Here is a 19472-nt window from a genome sequence, read left to right on the forward strand (position 1 = left end):
CGGTTGGATTTATGAGAGTACAATGGAGTGCATGTCGCTTTTGGGGCTTTTCATGAAGCTGGGAATTCATAACCCAATTCTGCTGTCCATCCTTAACTCTCCATAACACGCCGCGGGGTGAGCTCGCGTTACCGCACGCCTCCCCTGACGGGGGCCATCAGCAGGCGCTGCCAGAAACCTTTCACCTCTGCCCTTCCCTTTCCGACCTGAGCGGAGCCAGAAGTGGCCCGCAGGTTCCACCGTAATATCGGCTGTCCAGAAAAAAGAGCGAGGGCAATGACACAAATTCCGTTTTCTTTCAGAAGGCGTGGGGCAGAAGCATCCAGGTCTCAGCTGACCTTCGGATGGGAAAAGTGGAGGAGCAAGCACCAAGCGTTTGGAAGCAAAGGAAGAGAGGAATTAAAGCATGAAAAGAAAGATTACAGCACTGGAGGTGAGTACAGAAATCTAGAGGTATTACCTCTAATATGCAGATCGTTACTTTTTCTGCCGAAGAGAACATGATGCCATTGTAACTCTAACGGGTGCGTGCCCCGAAGAGGCGGCCCGTTGAAGTACAGACCCTTTCCAGGCAGGTTCAGAACCCGCCGCGCGCCAGGTACCCTTCAGGGACCGCAGGCAGGGTATAACTGCTCGTGTGAGTTGACAATCGGCCGCGTAAGTGCTGCTGCTCCTCATTACAACCAAAGGCACTTATTTCCTCTCTGCAACCCCTCAGTCACTGTGTCGAGCCACAGAGCCCAGATAATGGAGTCAGCAGAACAAACACCAGAGCCGAGCTGGTAGCTTAGGTGAGCAGTGGGAGTAATAAGCTGCTTAACTCTGAGCTCTGAGATGGATCTCAAAGAACAGGCATCAACTGCCAGATGTGTTTGGAGACATCTGGTTAGGGCTGGACAGATGCTTTAGGACAGAGCAAAGTCTGAAAGTCTCCCTGCGCTGAACATTAAAGCAAAACGAGCAGCCTGTATTAGCTCAAATGCACGGAAGCGGAGGAGCTGCCAGTTTTACAGTTGCAGAAACGGCAGTTCCAAGAGAGGGATGGAACCAGTTAGGATTTTTCCACTCTGTAAGCGTAGATGACCTTCAAACCGCTCCAAAAATCCCAGCATATCTTTGCAAGATTCTCCCACCCTCCCAGTGCAGGTAGGCAACACAGAAACCTTCGGCGAGCAGCTGTGAAACCATGTCGTGGAGCTGTTGTTACCTACCCCGGCGATTCAGCTGTATTTGCTGTAATTTGACTGACACTGACTAGTTACAAAATCACAGGATAAAATCCTGGCTTTGAGGAGGATCAACAGGATTTTTACCACCGACCTCGGTAAGGTCAGGAATTCACCTGTGAGGGTAGGGGCAGAGTCCCTCGGGGACGCTTGCCTGGAGATTTTTGATCCTGTGCTGGCAGCGCAGTGGCAATGCCTATATAAGCGGGAAGCGTGTAAAACAGAAAAGCTATTGTCCATCTAAGGAGATGGGATTCAAAACCTCCCATTCATCTCCCAAGGCTCATGTACTATGTCAGGATTAATAAGAGACCGGGAAGAATAACCAAAATGTACTGTACTCAGGGGCCCTAGGCCACCAGAGGAATTAACAATTGCTGAAGTTACATCAGTGGGAGAACAATTCTGCCTTTATTTTGGGCACTGGCTCATTCTTCATTGTTTCCGTGCCCTTGGCCCTTCACTGCCATTAGGAGCCTGCAACAGGGAACAGCCCAGGGCAGTGCAGCTAGAGAGATACTGATCTCTCATGTAGAAAGATGCTGGTTCCGTAGTTTTGCGTTTATTTCCTAGCTGCTACATGCTTTCCAGTTGGTCTCAGTTGTTAGAAATACACCAGAGCCCTTTAGGCGTGTGGCTGTAAGCAAACTGCAGGCAGCTTTCCTGCTTTAAAACCTGCAGAAGTACCTAGCTAGTGCAGACTAAGACCTGAATTAGCCCCAAGGTGAACTCCAGTTCCCACCCTGCTCCGACACCGTGGCACTCGGTGGGGGCTGAGCTGCCGCGTCTCTGTCCAGTTCCCAGCACTGCCACATACCCCCTTAACCGCAGAGCTGGTAACGCATCATCACATCATCCCTTTCTTCAACGAATCTGAGATAACTTCATAAAAGACAGAAAAGCAGACCAACGTTTTCCAAAAGGGTCTCCAACGCCAAGCCCCCAAGTTTCAACCCTCAGGCTCCATGCTGTGTTAGTATCAGAAATAACGACCACAGCACAGACACGGTGCGCTGGTGGATTAGAACTCAAATATTTGACTTTTAAACTGCAAAAGCTTGATCTAGAAACGATGACATAGCGAGAGAGCCTCAGAGGCTGTTTTCAGCAAATGCATTTTATGGCTACATTCCCACCTCAATACTTAGTCATCTAAATTCCACCCAGCATAAGCTATCGAACCGTATCTATATGCTCACCAGCCTCTATAGCTGCGATGACTTCAGCGGGCCTGGACTGATTCACATCAGCTCAGGATCTGGTAACAGATTACAGTACTTGAAGAATCTAATATTATCCCCTCGCCACCCACTTGGAGCACAGAACAACCGAGGCGAAGAAGACATGTATTTCAGACCTATCTTTATTTTCTGGTCAAACCGCTCCTCCAGTATTGTGTAAAGGAGCCCATTGTGTGGTATAACTTCCACCTTAGCCATAAAAAAATCAAGGAATTGTTTTTGAATACTGAGTCGCCAGTTGAACTCTGCCATGATGCAGTCCCACTCGACAATGCTGCTATTTCCTCTGAACAGTCAGCAGCCACAATCCATCACTATTGACATACTGTCAGATACCAGGTCAGGTCACGGAATCCAGCAAGCCAGCACGGGGTCAACACTTCGGTCTATACTTAGCTATAACAGGAGCCTCTGTTTGCCTTTTTCAGCCCTCTTTGCCAAAGAAATCTCCTATCTAAGAGGCTTTCTACTGTTTTTTATTAAAACCAGCCAGCACCTCAATGAATAGTCTTGTTTAGACAATTTCATGGATTCCATTTCTTCTCCTCCCCAACAAATACAACAAGCTTCTGCTCGGGCTCCAGGTTTTTTTTTCACTGGTGCCCGCGCAGGCGGCTTGCCAGAAGCCAACTGACTGCATGTAATGAAGGAATGCTGCATTGTGAAATGTAAAGACAGAATTTCCAAAGATGTTTCTCAAGCCAGTTATTAACTATGATTCATCCCCATCTGAACTGAACGGGGAGGAGAAGAGTCATTCTAACACGCAGTGTCCCAGCCCTGCAGGATATCTGCATGCACAACTCCCACTGACTTCCAGTATCAAACTTCCATCAACAGGGGGGTTACAGGATCAAACCACCTCGATGCAAAGGATTGCGGTTAGGCTTTGAGCCCGAGGTACCTGCAGAGCACTGGAATGGTCATTCTGGCAGGCCAGCTCCTGCTCCACTTCGGACACCTCCAGCAGGTTCCGCTCACCAACCAGTCGAGAGAGCTCTCCCACCACCGTCACGTGCTTCGATACCGTGCCTGACATCTTCTTGAACTGCGGGTAATTCTCCACAAATGCCTGCAACGGGTAAACCAGAGCAACCGGTTCTTCAAAAGAAAAGCAAGAGACAGCAAGAGACGGCGGATGTGCGCGAACCAGCCGTACGCTGTATAAACCAGCTTGCATCGATACAAGCAAGATCAGCGCGGGCGTATGGATGATCGGGCACCTCACTCCCAGGAGCCCGCAGGATGTCTCCAATTACAAGGAGAATTTTGGAAAGGATGTACTTTTTATTTACCCTTAAAATAAAAGGATACAGAAAGTATCTCCGAAGACGTCGCCAGGATTCTTTAAGCCTTGAGCAGCGACCGAATTAACAGCCTGTGCTCTGAGCTGTTGCCAAGTGACCCAGCTCGGATATAGAGTCCACACAGCCACATCGGGGTAAGCTAAGTACTTAAACCAGAGCTCAGCCATTCAGTGCAGGGCTCCGGGATTCCAGCAAGCCCTAAGCAGCAGCTTGGAGGGCGGTCAGAACAAGCAAGCTTGTAGAGCGCACTGCAGTGGTGCGGAATGGCCTTCAGTGAACAACCGCTGTCACGAACGCAGCGCAGAAAGGAGGCTCCTGCTCCGCAAAACTAGCCCGCCCCACAGACCTGACCCGCTGGCGCCCATAGCGAGGGCTGCCAGCGCACAGACGGTAGCGATCCGCGCTATCCTGCAGCGGGCAGGGCTTACAAAGGCCGGTCAGTTACGTGTAGATTGTCTGTACCTTCATATCTGCTATAGATTCCAGCTTCTGCTGCTCCTTAGGTTTCCTCCGCTGGAAATCCTCCATAAGATTCTTGATGTTACTGCCAATCTCCGCAAAGTTCAGGTACATGTTCTGCACGGAAGAGGACAGGGATCTCAGAGAAAGCTGTTCTAACACAAGTCGCGATGCCACTGGAACAAAGAGGCACTCCGCGCCACTGCACGGCGTCTCCCTGAGACCCGAGCTTGAGCAAGCAGCTCTGCCATTGGTCCGCGTTTGACATCAAACTATAAAACGGACGCGTTATTTCATGTCAGATTCTGCTTGCGTTACACATCGATTTTCACCACTTGCAGAGGCTATGCAGGACGTCACCGCCCCGCTGCTCAAAGTCATCGGAAATTTCCTTCCACCTGGCAAAACCAAGAATGGAACCTGGTCCCCAAATTCAGCTGCTCCTGGAGCTCCCCAGCGAGATACCTACGTTGGCGTAGAACTCGTCGTTCTCGGCAGACAGGACCACCTCGCGGAGATCCTTGCTTATCCCCGGTACCCGAGAGAGGTCGATGCGGTTGTTGTTAATCCCCAGCAACTCATGAACCATAGCCTGGTACGTCCACTAGCAAGGACAGCGAAAGAGAAAGGCGAATTATGACCCCGGTAAGACAACGAACAGCATTGGAAAAGAAACGGATTTCAGGCTGGACTCAGACAAAGCCAATTTATGTTCCTCTAGTAACACGGAGCGGATTCAAAGCGTGCATTTCTCAATCTTTTGCCAGAACGTTGCGATAATAATAAATAAATATTACTTCCGTCAGAAGCAGACGGGCATCCTGTGGGGAGAGCGCTGGTGCGAACGCAAAGGACACCCACCCCGCTCCAGGTGCTTACCGTAGGTACGTTCGAAAGACTCGACTCTCTAAAAGAAGAGCAATTGGGATTAATATTCCTGTTCAAACTGTTCTGCTTGGCACCACGATCTCCCCCTCCTCTGCTGTGAAGGGAGGGGTGTTTTTGGCTGCAGAGATTCCACTGTTACAAACTGTACAGTTTCCTACGTGCTCCTTTGCTTCTTAGGCAGCAGCAGGAGCCTGGGTTTCTGCACATCAGAGTTCTGTATTTATCCTGGGAAGACTAGCATTAATCTCGAGAGCAAACTGAAAGCTGATCGGAGCGCGACATGCCTGACGCTCCATTTACAGTCATTTGAATCTCTCTTCTGGACAGAAAACCTCTGCGTAGCAGGTAATGCTTACGGTGCCCTGTGCCCAGCGAGTCCTGACCTCTACAAACCACGTGTAAGCTGGGTTTCTGGCTGTCAGATCGCCCCAATAAAACAAGTATCACACTAGCTCCTACACCACCAGCGTGGTGCCGCTGAGGTAGCCCGGCTGCAGCTCCAGCCGCCGCCCCATCACCAGGCTGACCTGCGTCTCAGCGTACCCCACAGAAACGGAAGGAGGTTTGATGCCAGAATCTGCAGCGCAGCGAAGAAAACCACAACAGCTACGCAGTAAATGCTACCGCCCATCAATACACGGGGGAGAAGGACACCAGTGCAAGGTCACTCAACAACCGTGTACCTGCGCTGCCGAACAGCCTGTACAAGCCACCTTTGGGAAGGGCGCTGCCAAGACACGAGGACTCGGCATGTAAAGCGTGTCTTACAGAAACGCAAGCGGCCCGGTTTTCCAGGGTGCTGGCTGCACCTGCCCCTGAAGCCAGCGCACACAATCTGTCCTCAACAGTCCGAAAAATCAGGCCACGAGGTAAAAGAGAGATTTCAGAAAGAACGGGGGCGGGGAGCGATACTTTTTACCTTTCAGATATAAACCATGCCCTGCCAGGGTGTGAACTCCGACTCGCTGCTACCGCCACAGGGCTCTCTGCGCCTCCACAACTCGCATTCCTATCTCAGCCCTTGCACAACCACGCGAGGTGATTCACCTGGTTCAGAAGCGGAGTGATGGCATCGTCGGACCGGTCCAGAATGAGAAGTAAAGGAGGAACCTCAGTGCGCCGAAAGTCAAACAGCTCATACTCTTTAGTGATTACTTGCTGTCGAGAAAAGGAAGGAAAAGCCACCTGGTCTTGTGTGTACCCAGAAAATGTTTCCTCCTAGTTTGGATACGGGTGGACAGAGCTGGTGAACAATTAGCCGCGCTGCTATCTTACTCTACGCTGCTAACGAGGAAATAATACCTGCTGTCAAAGGGCGCTGGGTAACCTGCGATTTAGGACACTCGCAGGAAATTGGGGTCTCCACCTGCTCGTTGGTTGGAGAGAAGGACGTGACCTGCCCAAAGCCGCGCAACAAAGTAAATGATACAAGAATCACCTGAAAAAGGGTATTTCTCTCAAACGCATCGATATGTAGAACAATTAAACAAAACTGAAGCACATCGCCAAACGTATTTTGCGTGGCTGTAGGTTCTCGACATACCTTCACGCATTCAGCAAGCCTCTTCGCCGACTCAGAAGAGAGCTGGTACCGAATCATGGGGCACTTCTTCAGAGACAAAAGCAGAGCAGTCAGCCCTTGAGTTGTCCTGGACAGCTGAGCCGGATCCCAGCTGCGACCCTAGAAGGAAAGGCTGCGTCTAGTATGAATGCACCGACCCCACACTCCTCACGTAAAGTCTTGTTTCCGAGTCTTGAAGTCCTACAGCAAGCCACAGTTTGCCTGAAGGAGGAGGCAGAGCAGAGGCTACAGTCCGCATTCCCCCGCGTTCCTCTCCTTGACAGGTCCCTGTAAGGCTCAGCTGCCCCCTCACAGACCCTCGACAGCCATCTGCCTGCTGGGCAGCCCACCACCGCACCCAGCTTGTTGTGGCTACTGGTGTCTCTACTACCCATAAAACAAGGCCCTGGAGGAGCATTAGCTTTTTCCATACCTGGCAGCAGCCCAAGAGGTTGAGAGAAAAAACGTGTGGATTCACTGCGATGTAATCGCCGTAGAACTCCTGCCAACAAGTGAAAGCCAATACAGTTACGTGTCTTGCCAACCCTTATTCAGCCTACGAGAGTACGCGTTCCAGCATCAGCCACGTTAACGCTAAAATCCTAAGCAATGCGCGGACGCATCGACTCTGATCATTTCTCCTTCCTCCGCGCCCAACCTCGCAAATCCCTACGCTTCTGCTGACAACTCCACTGCCAATTCGTCGGGTGGATTTTGGGGGTCCTTAGCTCTTTCGGCAGCACCACAGACATGCAGCAGCCTTGTGGAACACACCAGCAGCGGCTCTGACAACCGGAGGGCAGGCAGGAACAGGGGACACAGGAGCTTTAATATCTTTTACTTATTAATCCTACGTGTACGTTCATCTTTTCTTCCATCCCAGACTCTTGCACGGAGCTGCTGCATGCTGCTCAAGACTGGCAGCGTCCGCTCCTTGCCACACCTGGGTTTGTTAGCTTGTACCTTTGTTTTGCAGGTGCTTTTTGTATCAGGAGATCTATCTAAAATATTCAAAATTCACCTGAACTTCTGCCACAACCTCCTGTTCGTCAGCCTCAGCCAGTGACTTGACATCGCTCTTACTGATCACGTTACTGAAATCTGAAAGAAAACAAGAGCGAAAGAACAGTCAGGCCCTGCGAGGGACACGTAACACAAGAACACCACGGAACAGTATGACCGGATTCTCCCCTGGAGCAGGAGCAGATTGCACCAGAGATCCCTTGACCTTACGCCTGCAATTATCATGCGGGCCTTAAAATCTAGAAGCTACCTCACAGGGACACTCCGAGCTAATTCCCTGTCCAGCTTTCTGCCTCTGGTGCCAACATCCAGTAGGTGGCTGCAGCACTGGGTCAGCACGTAACGCTCAACGACGGATTAAACTCCCCGTGGGACGCGGCGGCGCCGGAAAGGCAGTACTGGCTCTCTCCCACCCTCCCCCTGGCCTAACATCTGCCCAGTTAAGCCACACCACGAACAGCCCGGTTGTAGTCAGTAGATTTATATGCATAAAAGACAAGTGATATTAAATGGCTGACCACAACGACTGGCCCATCTCTCCCGGAGCTCCCTGGCACTGCTGCGCTAGCAGGTCCCCTCCGGCAGCCCGGAGCCCGGCTCCGCGCTCCTGCAGAGCGGCAATGACATCTAGAGGCCGCTTCAGCTCACGTCCCACAATCTCACCAAGCGACACCTGTGCTTCAACACAAAACCAGCTGTAGTTATTCCGCTTAATTTCCAAAACCACAGAATATTCTGTGGCATGACACCCGCCCGATACGCCGTGCACTAGAAGATGCCATGTAGCTGGTTAGTCCAGCGCTGGGATGCAAAGTCTATCCTAATCCTGCCTCTGAATTATTTACTGTCAAGATTTGGGCCAGTCTCTTATTCCATGCATCTCAGCTTTCCTTAGAATAAAGGCACTTTACCCCCAGAATTAACCTTCTCTGAGGTTTATGAAGCAACAAGAAACTTTAAAATCCCAGAAATTTTCAAGGATAAGCCGTATCCGAGACGTGCAGATTTATGGTGTTGCTTTGTAAAGATGTCTTATGAGTTGCTTCAGTTTAATCACTTTATCCGGTATGTACGTACCTTTTGCTAATAGGGTTTGGGGACGCAAACAGCCTAAAAACTCCAATTTGCACATTCTCAGCATTTCAGTAAAGAGGTCAGCGGGAGCAGTCACAGCGCCGCACACCTGTATTTTGTACCGAGCGTCAGATCGGTCTCTGACGGGCAAGTCTGACTTACTGGACGGAACGGGACATACTTACAAATAAAATAGATGCTGTACTTTGGCCTCCGCAGCTCCTGAATGAGGAGCTCCACGTTCTCCTGGACGAAAACAGCACCGGGAAGAAACAGATTTTTAAAATCGTGGAATAAGGAGGGTTTGGCGAGACCCGTGCCCCCTCGCCGCCCCGTCGCGCCCCTCACCCTGGCCTGGGGCAGAGGCACCACCGTCCCGCCGCCCCAGCCCAAGGGCAGGGCGAGCCCCGCGGCGAGGGGCGCCCCGGCGAGCAGGGGTGCGCTACCTTGGTGGGCCGGAGGAAGCAGATGGCCTTCAGGTGCTTCATGGCCTCCCTGTTGGCGGAATCGAGGCGCTCGAAGAGGTACACCTCCTTCTGCAGGATCTCGGACTGCGTGTACACCATGCTCACGATGCCGGTCTGCGGGTGGGGAGGCGGCAGCGCCCATCAACCCGGGCCTCGGGCCTGGAGCCTCGGGCCTGGGGCCTCGGCCCCGCCGCTCCGGACCCCGCCGCCCGGGCTCGGCCCCGCCGCTCACCGTCTCCCGGTCCATGAGGAGCACCTTCATGCCCGGCCCGCTGTCCTCGATCATCTTGGACACGTACTGCTTGACGGCGAGCACCGCGTTCATCTCGGCCCGGCCCGGCTCGGCTCGGCCCGGCTCGGCCCGGCTCCGCTCCGCCGCCCGCCTGGGAGTTGTAGTCCGCCAGCCGCAGGGCGGGCCGGGCAGAGCGCGGCGCCGGACTACAACTCCCAGCACGCCCCGCGGCGCGGCGCTGCCTGCCCCGCCCAGGCGCCCGGGCCCGCCCCCGCCAGCCCCCGGCGCCCAGCGGCGGGACCCCGCGCCCTCCCCGGCGCCTCCCGGCACGGGGGGAGCAGCTGGAGCCGAAACCCGCCTCCCCCCTCCGCCGCCGGGCACCAAACGGAGCTAAACCCAGCGGGCGGCCGGTCACAGCGGGGCTCCCCAGGGCTCAGTGTTGGGCCAGTCTTGGTTAATCCCAGTACCAATGATCTGGGCGAGGGGATCGAGGGCACCCTCAGTTGGCAGGTGACACCAAGCTGGGTGGGGGTGTCGATCTGCTGGAGGGCAGGAAGGCTCTGCAGAGGGACCTGGGCAGGCTGGAGCGATGGGCCGAGGCCAGCTGTGTGAGGTTTAACAAGGCCCAGGGCCGGGTCCTGCCCCTGGGTCACCCCAACCCCAGGCAGCGCCCCAGGCCCGGGGCAGAGGGGCTGGGAAGTGCCCGGCGGAGAAGGCCCTGGGGGTGCTGGCTGACAGCCGGCTGGGCATGAGCCAGCAGTGCCCGGGTGGCCAAGGAGGCCACCAGCCCCCGGGCTTGTGTCAGCACTGGTGTGGCCAGCAGGGGCCGGGCAGGGATGGGGCCCCTGTGCTCGGCCCTGGGGAGGCCCCACCTCGAGTGCTGGGCTCAGGTTTGGGCCCCTCGGGACAAGAAGGGCCTGGAGGGGCTGGAGCGTGTCCAGAGAAGGGCAGCGGGGCTGGGGCAGGGTCTGGAGCACAAGTGTGCTGGGGGGCGGCTGGGGGGGCTGGGGGGGTTTAGCCTGGAGAAGGGGGGGCTGAGGGGAGCCCTTCTCGCTCTCTGCAGCTGCCTGAGAGGGGCTGGAGTGAGGGGGGGGCTGGTCTCTGCTCCCAAGGCACCAGGGACAGGACGAGAGGGAACGGCCTCAGGCTGCGCCAGGGCAGGTTTAGGTTGGGTGTGAGGGAAAATGCCTCATTCCCTGCCAGAGCGGTCAGGCCCTGGCACAGGCTGCCCAGGGAGGTGGGGGAGTCACCGTCCCTGAGGGTGTTCAAAAAACGTGCAGACGTGGCACTTTGAGTTATGGTTTAGGAGGCCTGGGGGTGTTGGGGTGGGGGTTGGACTTGATGATCTGAGAGGTCTTTTCCAAACTTAATGATTCTATGATTCTATAAACCCACCTCTCCCCGCTGCCAGCCCACCTCCCGCAATGCCCCTTCACCTCCCTTCAGCACCCTTGCTGTCAGGCTTGTTTTCCAGCAAAAATGGTAAGTTAAAATAAAATTTAAAAAGGTAAGGTAAAACCAGTATGTTAAAATGTCATTCCAGTGTTGCCTGTAATAAAGCAATCAGTGCAATTCTTTCTCACCAGTACTTTATCACCAGTATAACCCACCAAGCGAGCTGGGACCCAGTTCTGGGAAGGCCTAGGCCTGGGTGAGGCAAAGCTGGGGACGGTGCCCGGCACATCGAGGCGTGAGCTTGTGCTGAGGACAAACCCCAGCGCGTCCCCCCGGGGCCAGCTGCGGGCGGGACACGCAGCACCCCTGCCAGGCTGTGCGTTTGTTCAGCTGGGCAGGTTTCTGAAGTCCGTGCCCAACGCCAGCCAGCCAGGCTTCCCAAAGCAACCCGTATTTGTAATAATTTACATCTTAAAAAGACCCGCAGCGGCACCGGGGTTTTGGGGGGCAGACGGAGGCGAGGAGGGGTCTGCCCACATTGCTGCTGCCCCTCCGCATCTCGCCTCGGGGACGGGGAGCGCAGCGGTTGCCCTTCACGGCTTAACTCGCGTGACCGGGGCTGATATCCATCCTGCCAGCCCTCAGGAGCTATTGAGTCTGCTGCTGTTGTTATTCCCGAGTGTGACAATTTTGGAAAAGGGCTATTATGTTCATAAAAATGTAATCATCTAACGTGCATGTTTTATACAGAAAATGGTGAGCAGGTGTTGATGAAAAATGAAAGCTATTTGCAAATCTTGTGAGTGCCTTTTCATAAAAGCTGACACAAAGGAACTCTTCCATGCTTATAGTTCATCTTTTGTTCTGCTTGATTTACATTTAATATACATTTAAACACAATACGGAAATAGGGATATAGCTTATAATTTTTGTATTTTATAGGAAAAATAAAGATCAGAGGAAGGCTTGTCCATGAAATCTCCTCTTTAGGCAGCAGCCAGTGTGTAAGTAACATTTCTGGAAGCGTTCTTGGAGACATTCACCTACGTTGCCGACACGTGGACTATGGCAGTGTGTGTGCGGAGCCGAGACGTGAAGTTTGTTCCTGGCGCAGTGCAGCAGAGCTCTTCAGAAGTGTCGTACTCTCCCTGGCTACAGTGAGCTGGATATAACCAAGGTTTTCTCTCCTTACGAGCCGCAGTCTGTCTAGCGAGTAAATGAGGCGAGATTTAGAAATCCCAGCTTCTGTACACAAAGAGTCAAGTGCTAAGAAATATCCCGATGAAGCGAATTGAGCAGGTTTGGCTTTTAAATGCGCACACTTGCTATAAAGATGGGCGTTAAAGCAATACCGCCTTAAGGCTGAGACAAGGCTTTGTTTTGGCAAAGTTGTCTCATGTTTGCAAATAACACCAAGACATTCGAGAGGAAGGAGAGAGCAATCCTTACGCCTGGTATCAAGAAAAGCAGGTGCCTGAGCGTCTTTTCACTATTCCTTGGCCTGAATGGAAGGAAAATGCAGCTGTGTCTCCGAAATAATACAGGAGGCAACAGCCTTAAAATGCTTCCCTTTAGGCTGAGCACGCAGACTAACTCGAGGCGTTTGGATTTGCTTGTGGTTTGCTTGCCGGTGCGACTTAGTGAGCGTGATACTGACCCTCCGCAATATATACATCATGTATAAGCAAACGTCTCTCAGCTGCTGTCCCTTCTGCCGTCAGGTAGCCAGTACGTCTCGGCTTCTATCGTCATTTAAAGAACAAACCATCCTTAATCCTGAAATGATCCGATATTTTTGTATTCTCGCTTGCATCCGGAGAGCCGTAAGCATTGCGATAGCCGAACTACGACACACTCGGTGCAAGCAGAACGTTTATTAACTTCATGAGGTTACATTGGTTTGGCATCGATTTCGCACGGTAGTTCAGAACAGCCTGCCACGCAAGGACTAGAAGGCGAAGGGATTGATACTTTAAAACCCAAGACGCTTACTCAGCCCTGAAGAAAGCTGGCGTTAGGATGTGAGAAGTTGATACTGCTCCTAATGTTCAAAACACGATGGGTTTTGCTATCCCAGGCCCAGGAAATCGGTGCTTTGAGGACAGAAATGTGGTACGTCTTACATTTCGATTTAAACGCGGACACGGTTTGTTGTGTGACACCCTTCCACGGGTGCCGAGGGAAGTCACGCACGTCAGCCCAACGCCTTTGCCTTCCCCCGTACACAGAGGCTTCGCTGTTAGTGCTTCTGTGTCTGTGCTCCCTGCCCTTTTCGTTCTGTTTTCTCTTCCTCAGAACTCAAGACTGCCATGTAAACGGAAAGGTTTTATCCACCTAAGCCCTTCCCAACAGGAATTTCTTTATCATTAACTTTCCATAAAGTAGAAACTGAATCGAAGAGAAAACATTGGTATTCAAAATCCTTTAATGCAAAAACATGGAAGGCAGGTAATGGGGGAAAATTAATCGTGTAGACTTACAAAACTAACTGCTAATAAAACAAGCTCGGTGGGTTCAACGTGTAGTTTAGATTACTTAAATTCCTACCCAGTAAACACTCTTATCTGGAGAAGTATCGAAGCCCCCGTTCAAGTCGGTGGCAGTTTGCAGAGAAGGCTGTGTGGAAAGGCTGGCTGTCTTGGGCCCCTGCTCAGTGGTTAGTACCCAGCTTTCTAACCCCTCTGGTTGGAAAATAGTAGTGGGTTTTACTGTGGCTTTGGTAAACAGCGCTGCTTCTTCTAGTTTGGGTAGCAAAAATAATGTTCCTTTTTCTTCCCAAATTGGGCGTTAAGGAAAGGAGAGTACGAAAAGTAAGGATGAGAATGATCTTACCTTGGGTCACGGTGATATACAGCTGCGCTAAACTGATGTGGCTTTGTGGTTTAGAAGGGCAGAGCGGATTTCACCCTCGATTAATAAAGCTTTCCAATTTCTGGTGGCTAAAGTTCTGTGACAAATTGATGTCTTTATCGGCTTTGTACTTGGGAATCATTCTGACAAGTAGCACGTCTATTTGCATTTTGCTTTGTTTTCACAGGGAGACCGAGAAGCTTTCTGGCGAGATATCCACATACTTAAACGGCACCGATTTCTGGGTAAATATGTCAGTATTTTAAAGGAAATTCTGAGCAGAGCGTTTTAAAGCCCCCTAAAACAGCTTTGCTGTGTGCTGCTGTGGCGTGAAAAATAGCCACAGGAAGGAAGCCCTGGAGACGTTATTTGTTAACATGACTGCAGGTTGTGCCACGTGTGCGTAGGGACCAGGCAAGCGTCAGAAACGGTTAAAAAATACCCAAAACGGAGCAAAGGTAAACCAGTTATAAGCTGGGGCTTTACCTGCTCTGGCTGTGTTAGAGAAACCCCTGCGAGGGGGGCCTGTGAGGCGGGCCTGGTAAAAAATACCCCGCTTTTTACGATTGCTTATAAAATGAACTGCGTCTCCTGTTCAGCATGAAGAGTTGCAGCACGTCGGCGCCCCAGGTGTGTTATTTTTAACCGCTGAAAGAACAGCTGAAAATAGTGCTGAGGAACGTTCCTCTTTGTATGTAAAACTGTTCTGTATCCGTTCAGTTACAAACAATAGCGAATCACTTCCTACCTGCCTCGTAGCCACAGCGAGCGATCTAGAATTAAAACATACGTGTAGCAGAAGTCGGACTAGTGTTGTTTACTTTATAAAAAACTAATAAAAATATTTTGCCTTCAGGGTTGTAACTTGGACGTGAAGGACAGGGCCTGCAGGTGACTAAATGCTCACGCGACTGGGCTTCTGTTTTTAATGTAGCAGATAAGAGAAGAGCACCAAGGAAACAGGCCAAAGAGAGGAGGCGAGCCATGGGGAGTGTTTGCTTTGCCAACGCCTCTCGGAACAACAGCGTGAGAGCATGTGTCATGTTTTAGCTGAATGGCTTCGAAAAATTATTAGGTGAAAAGCCAAGCTTTTCATAGACACTAAGGGGATTCGTTTGCCTGCTAGCTAACAGAAATTTTGGGTGCATTCCGAGGTGTTTTCACAAAACTGGTGGCTACATACTCTTTTTTTTTTTTATTTAAAGTACTTAGGTTTGAGCTGTAAAATGTTGGGGTTGGGTTGGTTTAGGAAAAAAAAAAATTGAAAAGCATCGACACCCCGTGTCTGTATCATTTAATTACCAGTTGTAATTAAAGCTCCGGAATTGAAGAAGCTTGTAGCAGCTCAGATGAAATAACCCGTTAAACATAAAGAGCCCCAACACGCAACTTCTGGGGAAACCCACAAAAGATCAGCGGCGTTTTAAAACCGATTTTAATTGTGTTTGAATTCCTGCAGCGCTCAGACAGAGGGCGCCTGCGGAGCGGAGGAGAGGTAAGTGCGTGCCTCCTCTTCAGGGCTGAACGCTCTGACGGCGCTCGGAAAACACCGACCACACGGAATTAGACCGAGTCTGTTGGTCATAGCCGTTATATCTGGAGGGATGCTGCCGCGATGCAGCAGTGCCCCGAAATAAGTTGGCTGGGTACGCGATGTGTTCCGTGCCTCAGGGCTCGAGCTCAGCGTCCCGTGGCACAGAAGCTGCGGGGGAATTTAAAACCAGTAGCATGAGCAAGCCCTGCCTATGTCTCGCTGCTCCCTTTCCCGTGTCACGCGACGCGTATCGCTCGAGCTGCTTTTCTCCAGTTGTAGTGAAAAATCAGGAAAAGGGAATGAGGAATGGGGTCAGGCGCAGGACGTGGCTGTAAGGAAGAGATCTACGTGCCAGGCTGACGGAAGATGTTTGTACAGTGTTAATATGTCTGGGATGACTCTGCGTGGCTGCGATACGTGGGGCACTGAATTCATGCAAGTCCTGTAGCTAAATCGCAGTATGTTTTGCCAGAGAGAGAGGTCTGGAAAAAAAGAACCTGGTCTTGGAGGTCAGGGGCCCTGGTTGTGCCCCCTGTGGGAAAATGCTCTGACCGCGTGGGCCCGGGGCCGTGAGATCTTAACCCCGGGCTGCTGGAAGCGGGGGAGGCTGCGGGGAAGTGCGGCGCGGCTTCGACCAGGCAGGCTCCGAGAACACCTGTGGTTTGGCCCAGGGTGTGCTGCCATGGAAGGGCAGAAACCAGCCTGTAAAGGGGACAAGGGACTTAATCCCCATCATTAATATCAGCGCACAGGAGCTCCTCCTTTGCCCTGGACAGCCCACCCTTCCTCATCCATTTCAACCACAGGGAAGAGCTACGGAGATGGTCAGGGACTGGAGCATCTCCCTTGTGAGGAAAGGCTGAGAGACCTGGGCTTGTTCAGCCGGGAGAAGAGAAGGCTGAGGGGGGTCTCATCAATGCTTATAAATATCTGAGGGGTGGGTGTCAGGAGGATGGGCCGGGCTCTTTCCAGTGGTGCCCAACGCCAGGCCAAGGGGCCACGGGCACAAGCTGGAACACGGGAAGCTCCCCCTGAACATGAGGACAAACCCCTTCCCTGTGCGGGTGCCAGAGCAGGGGCACAGGCTGCCCAGAGAGGCTGTGGGGTCCCTTCCCTGGAGACATTCACCCCGCGCCTGGACGCGGCCCTGTGCCCCTGCTCTGGGGGTGCCTGCTCCAGCAGGGGTGGGACGGGGTGAGCTCCAGAGGGCCCTGCCAGCCCCCGCCAGTCAGGGATTCTGTGAAAGAACTGGCACAGGTTATGTTCCGATTTAGGAAGCGTCAAGGTGGCATTAGAGCTTTTTTATTTGTCTGTATCACCCATTCACACGCTTCTGCAAACCCCATCTTTTGTGAGCGCTTCCCCGCCTCCCTCCCTCGCCCATCGCTAGTCCTGCTGTTCCCCACGCCAAAACTGCACAGCTTTTCAGTTTGTGCTTGTACCAAGGAGAGCTTGGGAACCTGGAAGAGAGTCCTTCTGGGTCCAAAGTGCAGGAACGTTACTTAGTTTTACTGAAAATCAGGTAACGCTGCCCTTCGGGTTGAGTCACGCTCAGGCAGCCAGAGCAGCCTTCGGTCCTGCGGGTCGCGGGAAGAGCAGCGGTTGGGATCAGACGCTATTCCTAGAGGGACAGAGCTAGAAAAGGGCCGGATGAAACAGAGCCAGCGCACCCTCGCCGTCAGGTGGCTATTTATAGACGAATGGATAAACGAGTCAGTCCTGCCTTTCACTTCCAATTAAGCAACTCCGCCTTTCCTCATCGAGCAAGCTACACATCCGTTGCCGTTTGAGCACTTGGCTTATCGACTGAGGTCGCGCTTTACACTCCAGGTCACCGTTCAAAATACTTTTGGTCTCCTTCCTCCAGAGGCCAGGGCGTTTTGCGGGCGTACAGACCTTTGTACGAAAAAAAGATGATCTGTGCGGTTTAGACGGTTCAGGATTTCTCTAGGGAAAACGCTGCTCCCGGCCCCTGATTTTACTTGTGATATTCAAACTGACCGGCACCTCGCGCGGCGTTGGCGGGGCTGCGCGCGGCTGGAGGCGCTGCTTTACACGCGCAACGATCGCAAGCTGAATACAAACCTGGTATATAATTGCATCCTAGTGTTTTCTGGCCTTGTTTAGATTTTAAATTATTTAGCGCCTGGAAAGTACTTCTCATTTAAGTATTTGTCCAGTTTCCTCGGAAAAGCTTTTGTAATGATGTCAGCGACGATTTTTTTTCAACTAAATAAGCCCAGAGTGTTGTCTCCTTAAATACATCTTCGTAACTGTCCTTAATACAGATGCCTTTTTGTGCCCTTGCCATTTTCCTGTAGCGATAGATTTGACTGAATGAATTACGAAGCAGAAGTATCATGCAAGAGTTAGGTTGTTATGATAACACTAATATTCCACTATCCAAAAGGATTCAAAATCCCTGTCATTGCCAGGGCGGGGGGATATTCTTTCACTACAGGACTGTTGCGACTCAGGTGAAGAAAGCTCGGGGTGAGGTGTAACGGAATAAATGTGGGCTGGAAGCACGAGCAAAGTGGTAGGTTTATTAAAAAAAAACCCATGCAGAACTTGCTAAGTAGACTGTAAATTATGGTCACGTTAAACATGTAGAATTGAAACAAAAACATCCAAAGTTCTATTTCTTGTTGTTGAAACCTATTATTACACCAAAAGCTGTAACGCCGCATCTCCTTCAGAGCTTCCAATGTCCATGTTGAGACATCAGGGACCGATTTTTGTGGCCAACCCGAGGCAGCCGTAGCCACGTCTGGAGATAAAGTCCAGTGCTTAGAAGACACTCAACCACGGAAAAATCTGCCGCCCGTTGGAAACGGTGCCCTGCTGCCGGAGCCTGCTTTTCAACTGCCGGAGAAGCGACTGCATTTTTAATGTCTCTTCAAAATACCTTCGAGTCGGGGACTTCTTGCTCCGCCCTAGCGCAGAGCCCAGCAGCTGGGCGGGCGCCAGGACACCCCGCAAGCTCCCGCCGTGCAAAGGCGTGGAATAATAATGACAACGGGCGGATCGAGCACCTCCGTGACAAGGACGACCAAAGGGCAGTGCCGAGCGCGGCCGGGAGGTACGCTGGCCTAGCAGCATAACGCTGCGGGAGGATTATCGACCTCGTTTATTCCAAGAGACACGGTAGATCTCCTGCAGGGATTTTATCTTTACTATCTTTACATCTTTATTTGCGTTCTGAACTTAGCTGGATGGGGAAGAGTCACTGGGCCAAGTAATTAAAACACCTTGGCTTCACATAAATCCAGAAAACGGTGGTCAGGCGCTACTGATTTTTCCCTCTGTTTCCCTTTTCCCCTTCCCCTGCCTGAGCTTCGCCAACGTACCACGGCGTCGGTCTCCAGACCAGCCCTGGGGCTCTGCCGAGCCAAAGGGTGCAGCGCTCTGGGAACTGTGGGCAGAAGGGAACTGCGATAAAACCACAACCAAATCTGCAGCTTCCACCTGTCGAAGGCTCTCGTGTCGGGCCAGTCCCCAGCTCGCGCTCGCTCTCCTGGCGAGCCCATCAAACCGGGCGGCCCTCGAGGCTTCCCAGTTCACGCTCCTCCGTTCCCACCGCTGTCAGCGCGGGGCGCGGGCGCCTCGCTCGTTTTGAGGATGATGTAGTAAAACATTTCGCAGAGTCGCAGAATCCCAGAATCCCGGGAGGGAAGGGACCTCAGCGACCATCTAGTCCAGCCTTTCTAGGAAGAGCCCAGTCTAGACCAGGTGGCCCAGCACCCTGTCCAGAGCGCTACACAGCAATACCGATTTCCACTATGTAGAAGTCAGTGGATTTGTGTCAATCTACCACTTTCATAAATTACCCAAAAATGGATGTGATAAAAACTAACAGAAAAAAAATATTCCAGGGCAAAAATAGTTCCAACAATCGTTTTATTTATTACTGAGAGTGAAAATGTCCATCTTATGCAGGATATTTATCCGCTATTTGCAGATCAGACATTTAAAGCAGCTGTAGTTTTGTTTTGAGGAAATCTTTACCGTTTTCCTTTCCCACAGGATGACTTTGGATGGTGGAAGAGCAGATTCATGTCAGCGGGAATTCTTGCTGGACAATGTCACGTTTGACATTGTTTCTAATTTAAATCTTCATTAAGAATTCATTCCAATATATATTCGTATAAATAAAAACCTATTTAATCTCGCTAATAGTTACTCTAGTCCCATTACTATTTAACAGCACAACGA

The 19472-nt window shown here is 51.8% G+C and overlaps 1 protein-coding gene and 1 long non-coding RNA gene across 3 annotated transcripts in view; one reads left to right on the plus strand and one right to left on the minus strand.

The window, feature by feature from the left end:
• VPS45 (vacuolar protein sorting 45 homolog) overlaps nt 1-9651 on the minus strand; it is a 29101-nt gene extending 19450 nt beyond the window's left edge. Inside the window, exons 1-10 of one of the 2 annotated variants that reach the window (XM_064475219.1) lie at nt 9479-9649; nt 9226-9360; nt 8965-9025; nt 7704-7783; nt 7116-7184; nt 6665-6802; nt 6169-6279; nt 4703-4837; nt 4237-4350; nt 3372-3539 (exon numbers count right to left, since the gene is read on the minus strand). In XM_064475219.1, the coding sequence (XP_064331289.1) occupies nt 3372-3539; nt 4237-4350; nt 4703-4837; nt 6169-6279; nt 6665-6802; nt 7116-7184; nt 7704-7783; nt 8965-9025; nt 9226-9360; nt 9479-9571 (1104 nt within the window). In that variant the 5' untranslated portion in view covers nt 9572-9649. Of the gene's footprint in view, nt 1-3371; nt 3540-4236; nt 4351-4702; nt 4838-6168; nt 6280-6664; nt 6803-7115; nt 7185-7703; nt 7784-8964; nt 9026-9225; nt 9361-9478 lie in introns of both variants that reach the window. The other variant, XM_064475217.1, reaches the window with a different exon arrangement.
• On the plus strand, nt 306-15111 carry LOC135318201 (uncharacterized). Its single transcript, XR_010376547.1, has 4 exons — nt 306-433; nt 11816-12985; nt 13911-13968; nt 14580-15111. It is a non-coding gene; the product is annotated as an uncharacterized LOC135318201 (long non-coding RNA).
• Nucleotides 15112-19472: the final 4361 nt, after the last annotated feature.

This window comes from Phalacrocorax carbo, chromosome 28 (assembly GCF_963921805.1).
Source record: "Phalacrocorax carbo chromosome 28, bPhaCar2.1, whole genome shotgun sequence".
NCBI lineage: Eukaryota > Metazoa > Chordata > Aves > Suliformes > Phalacrocoracidae > Phalacrocorax > Phalacrocorax carbo.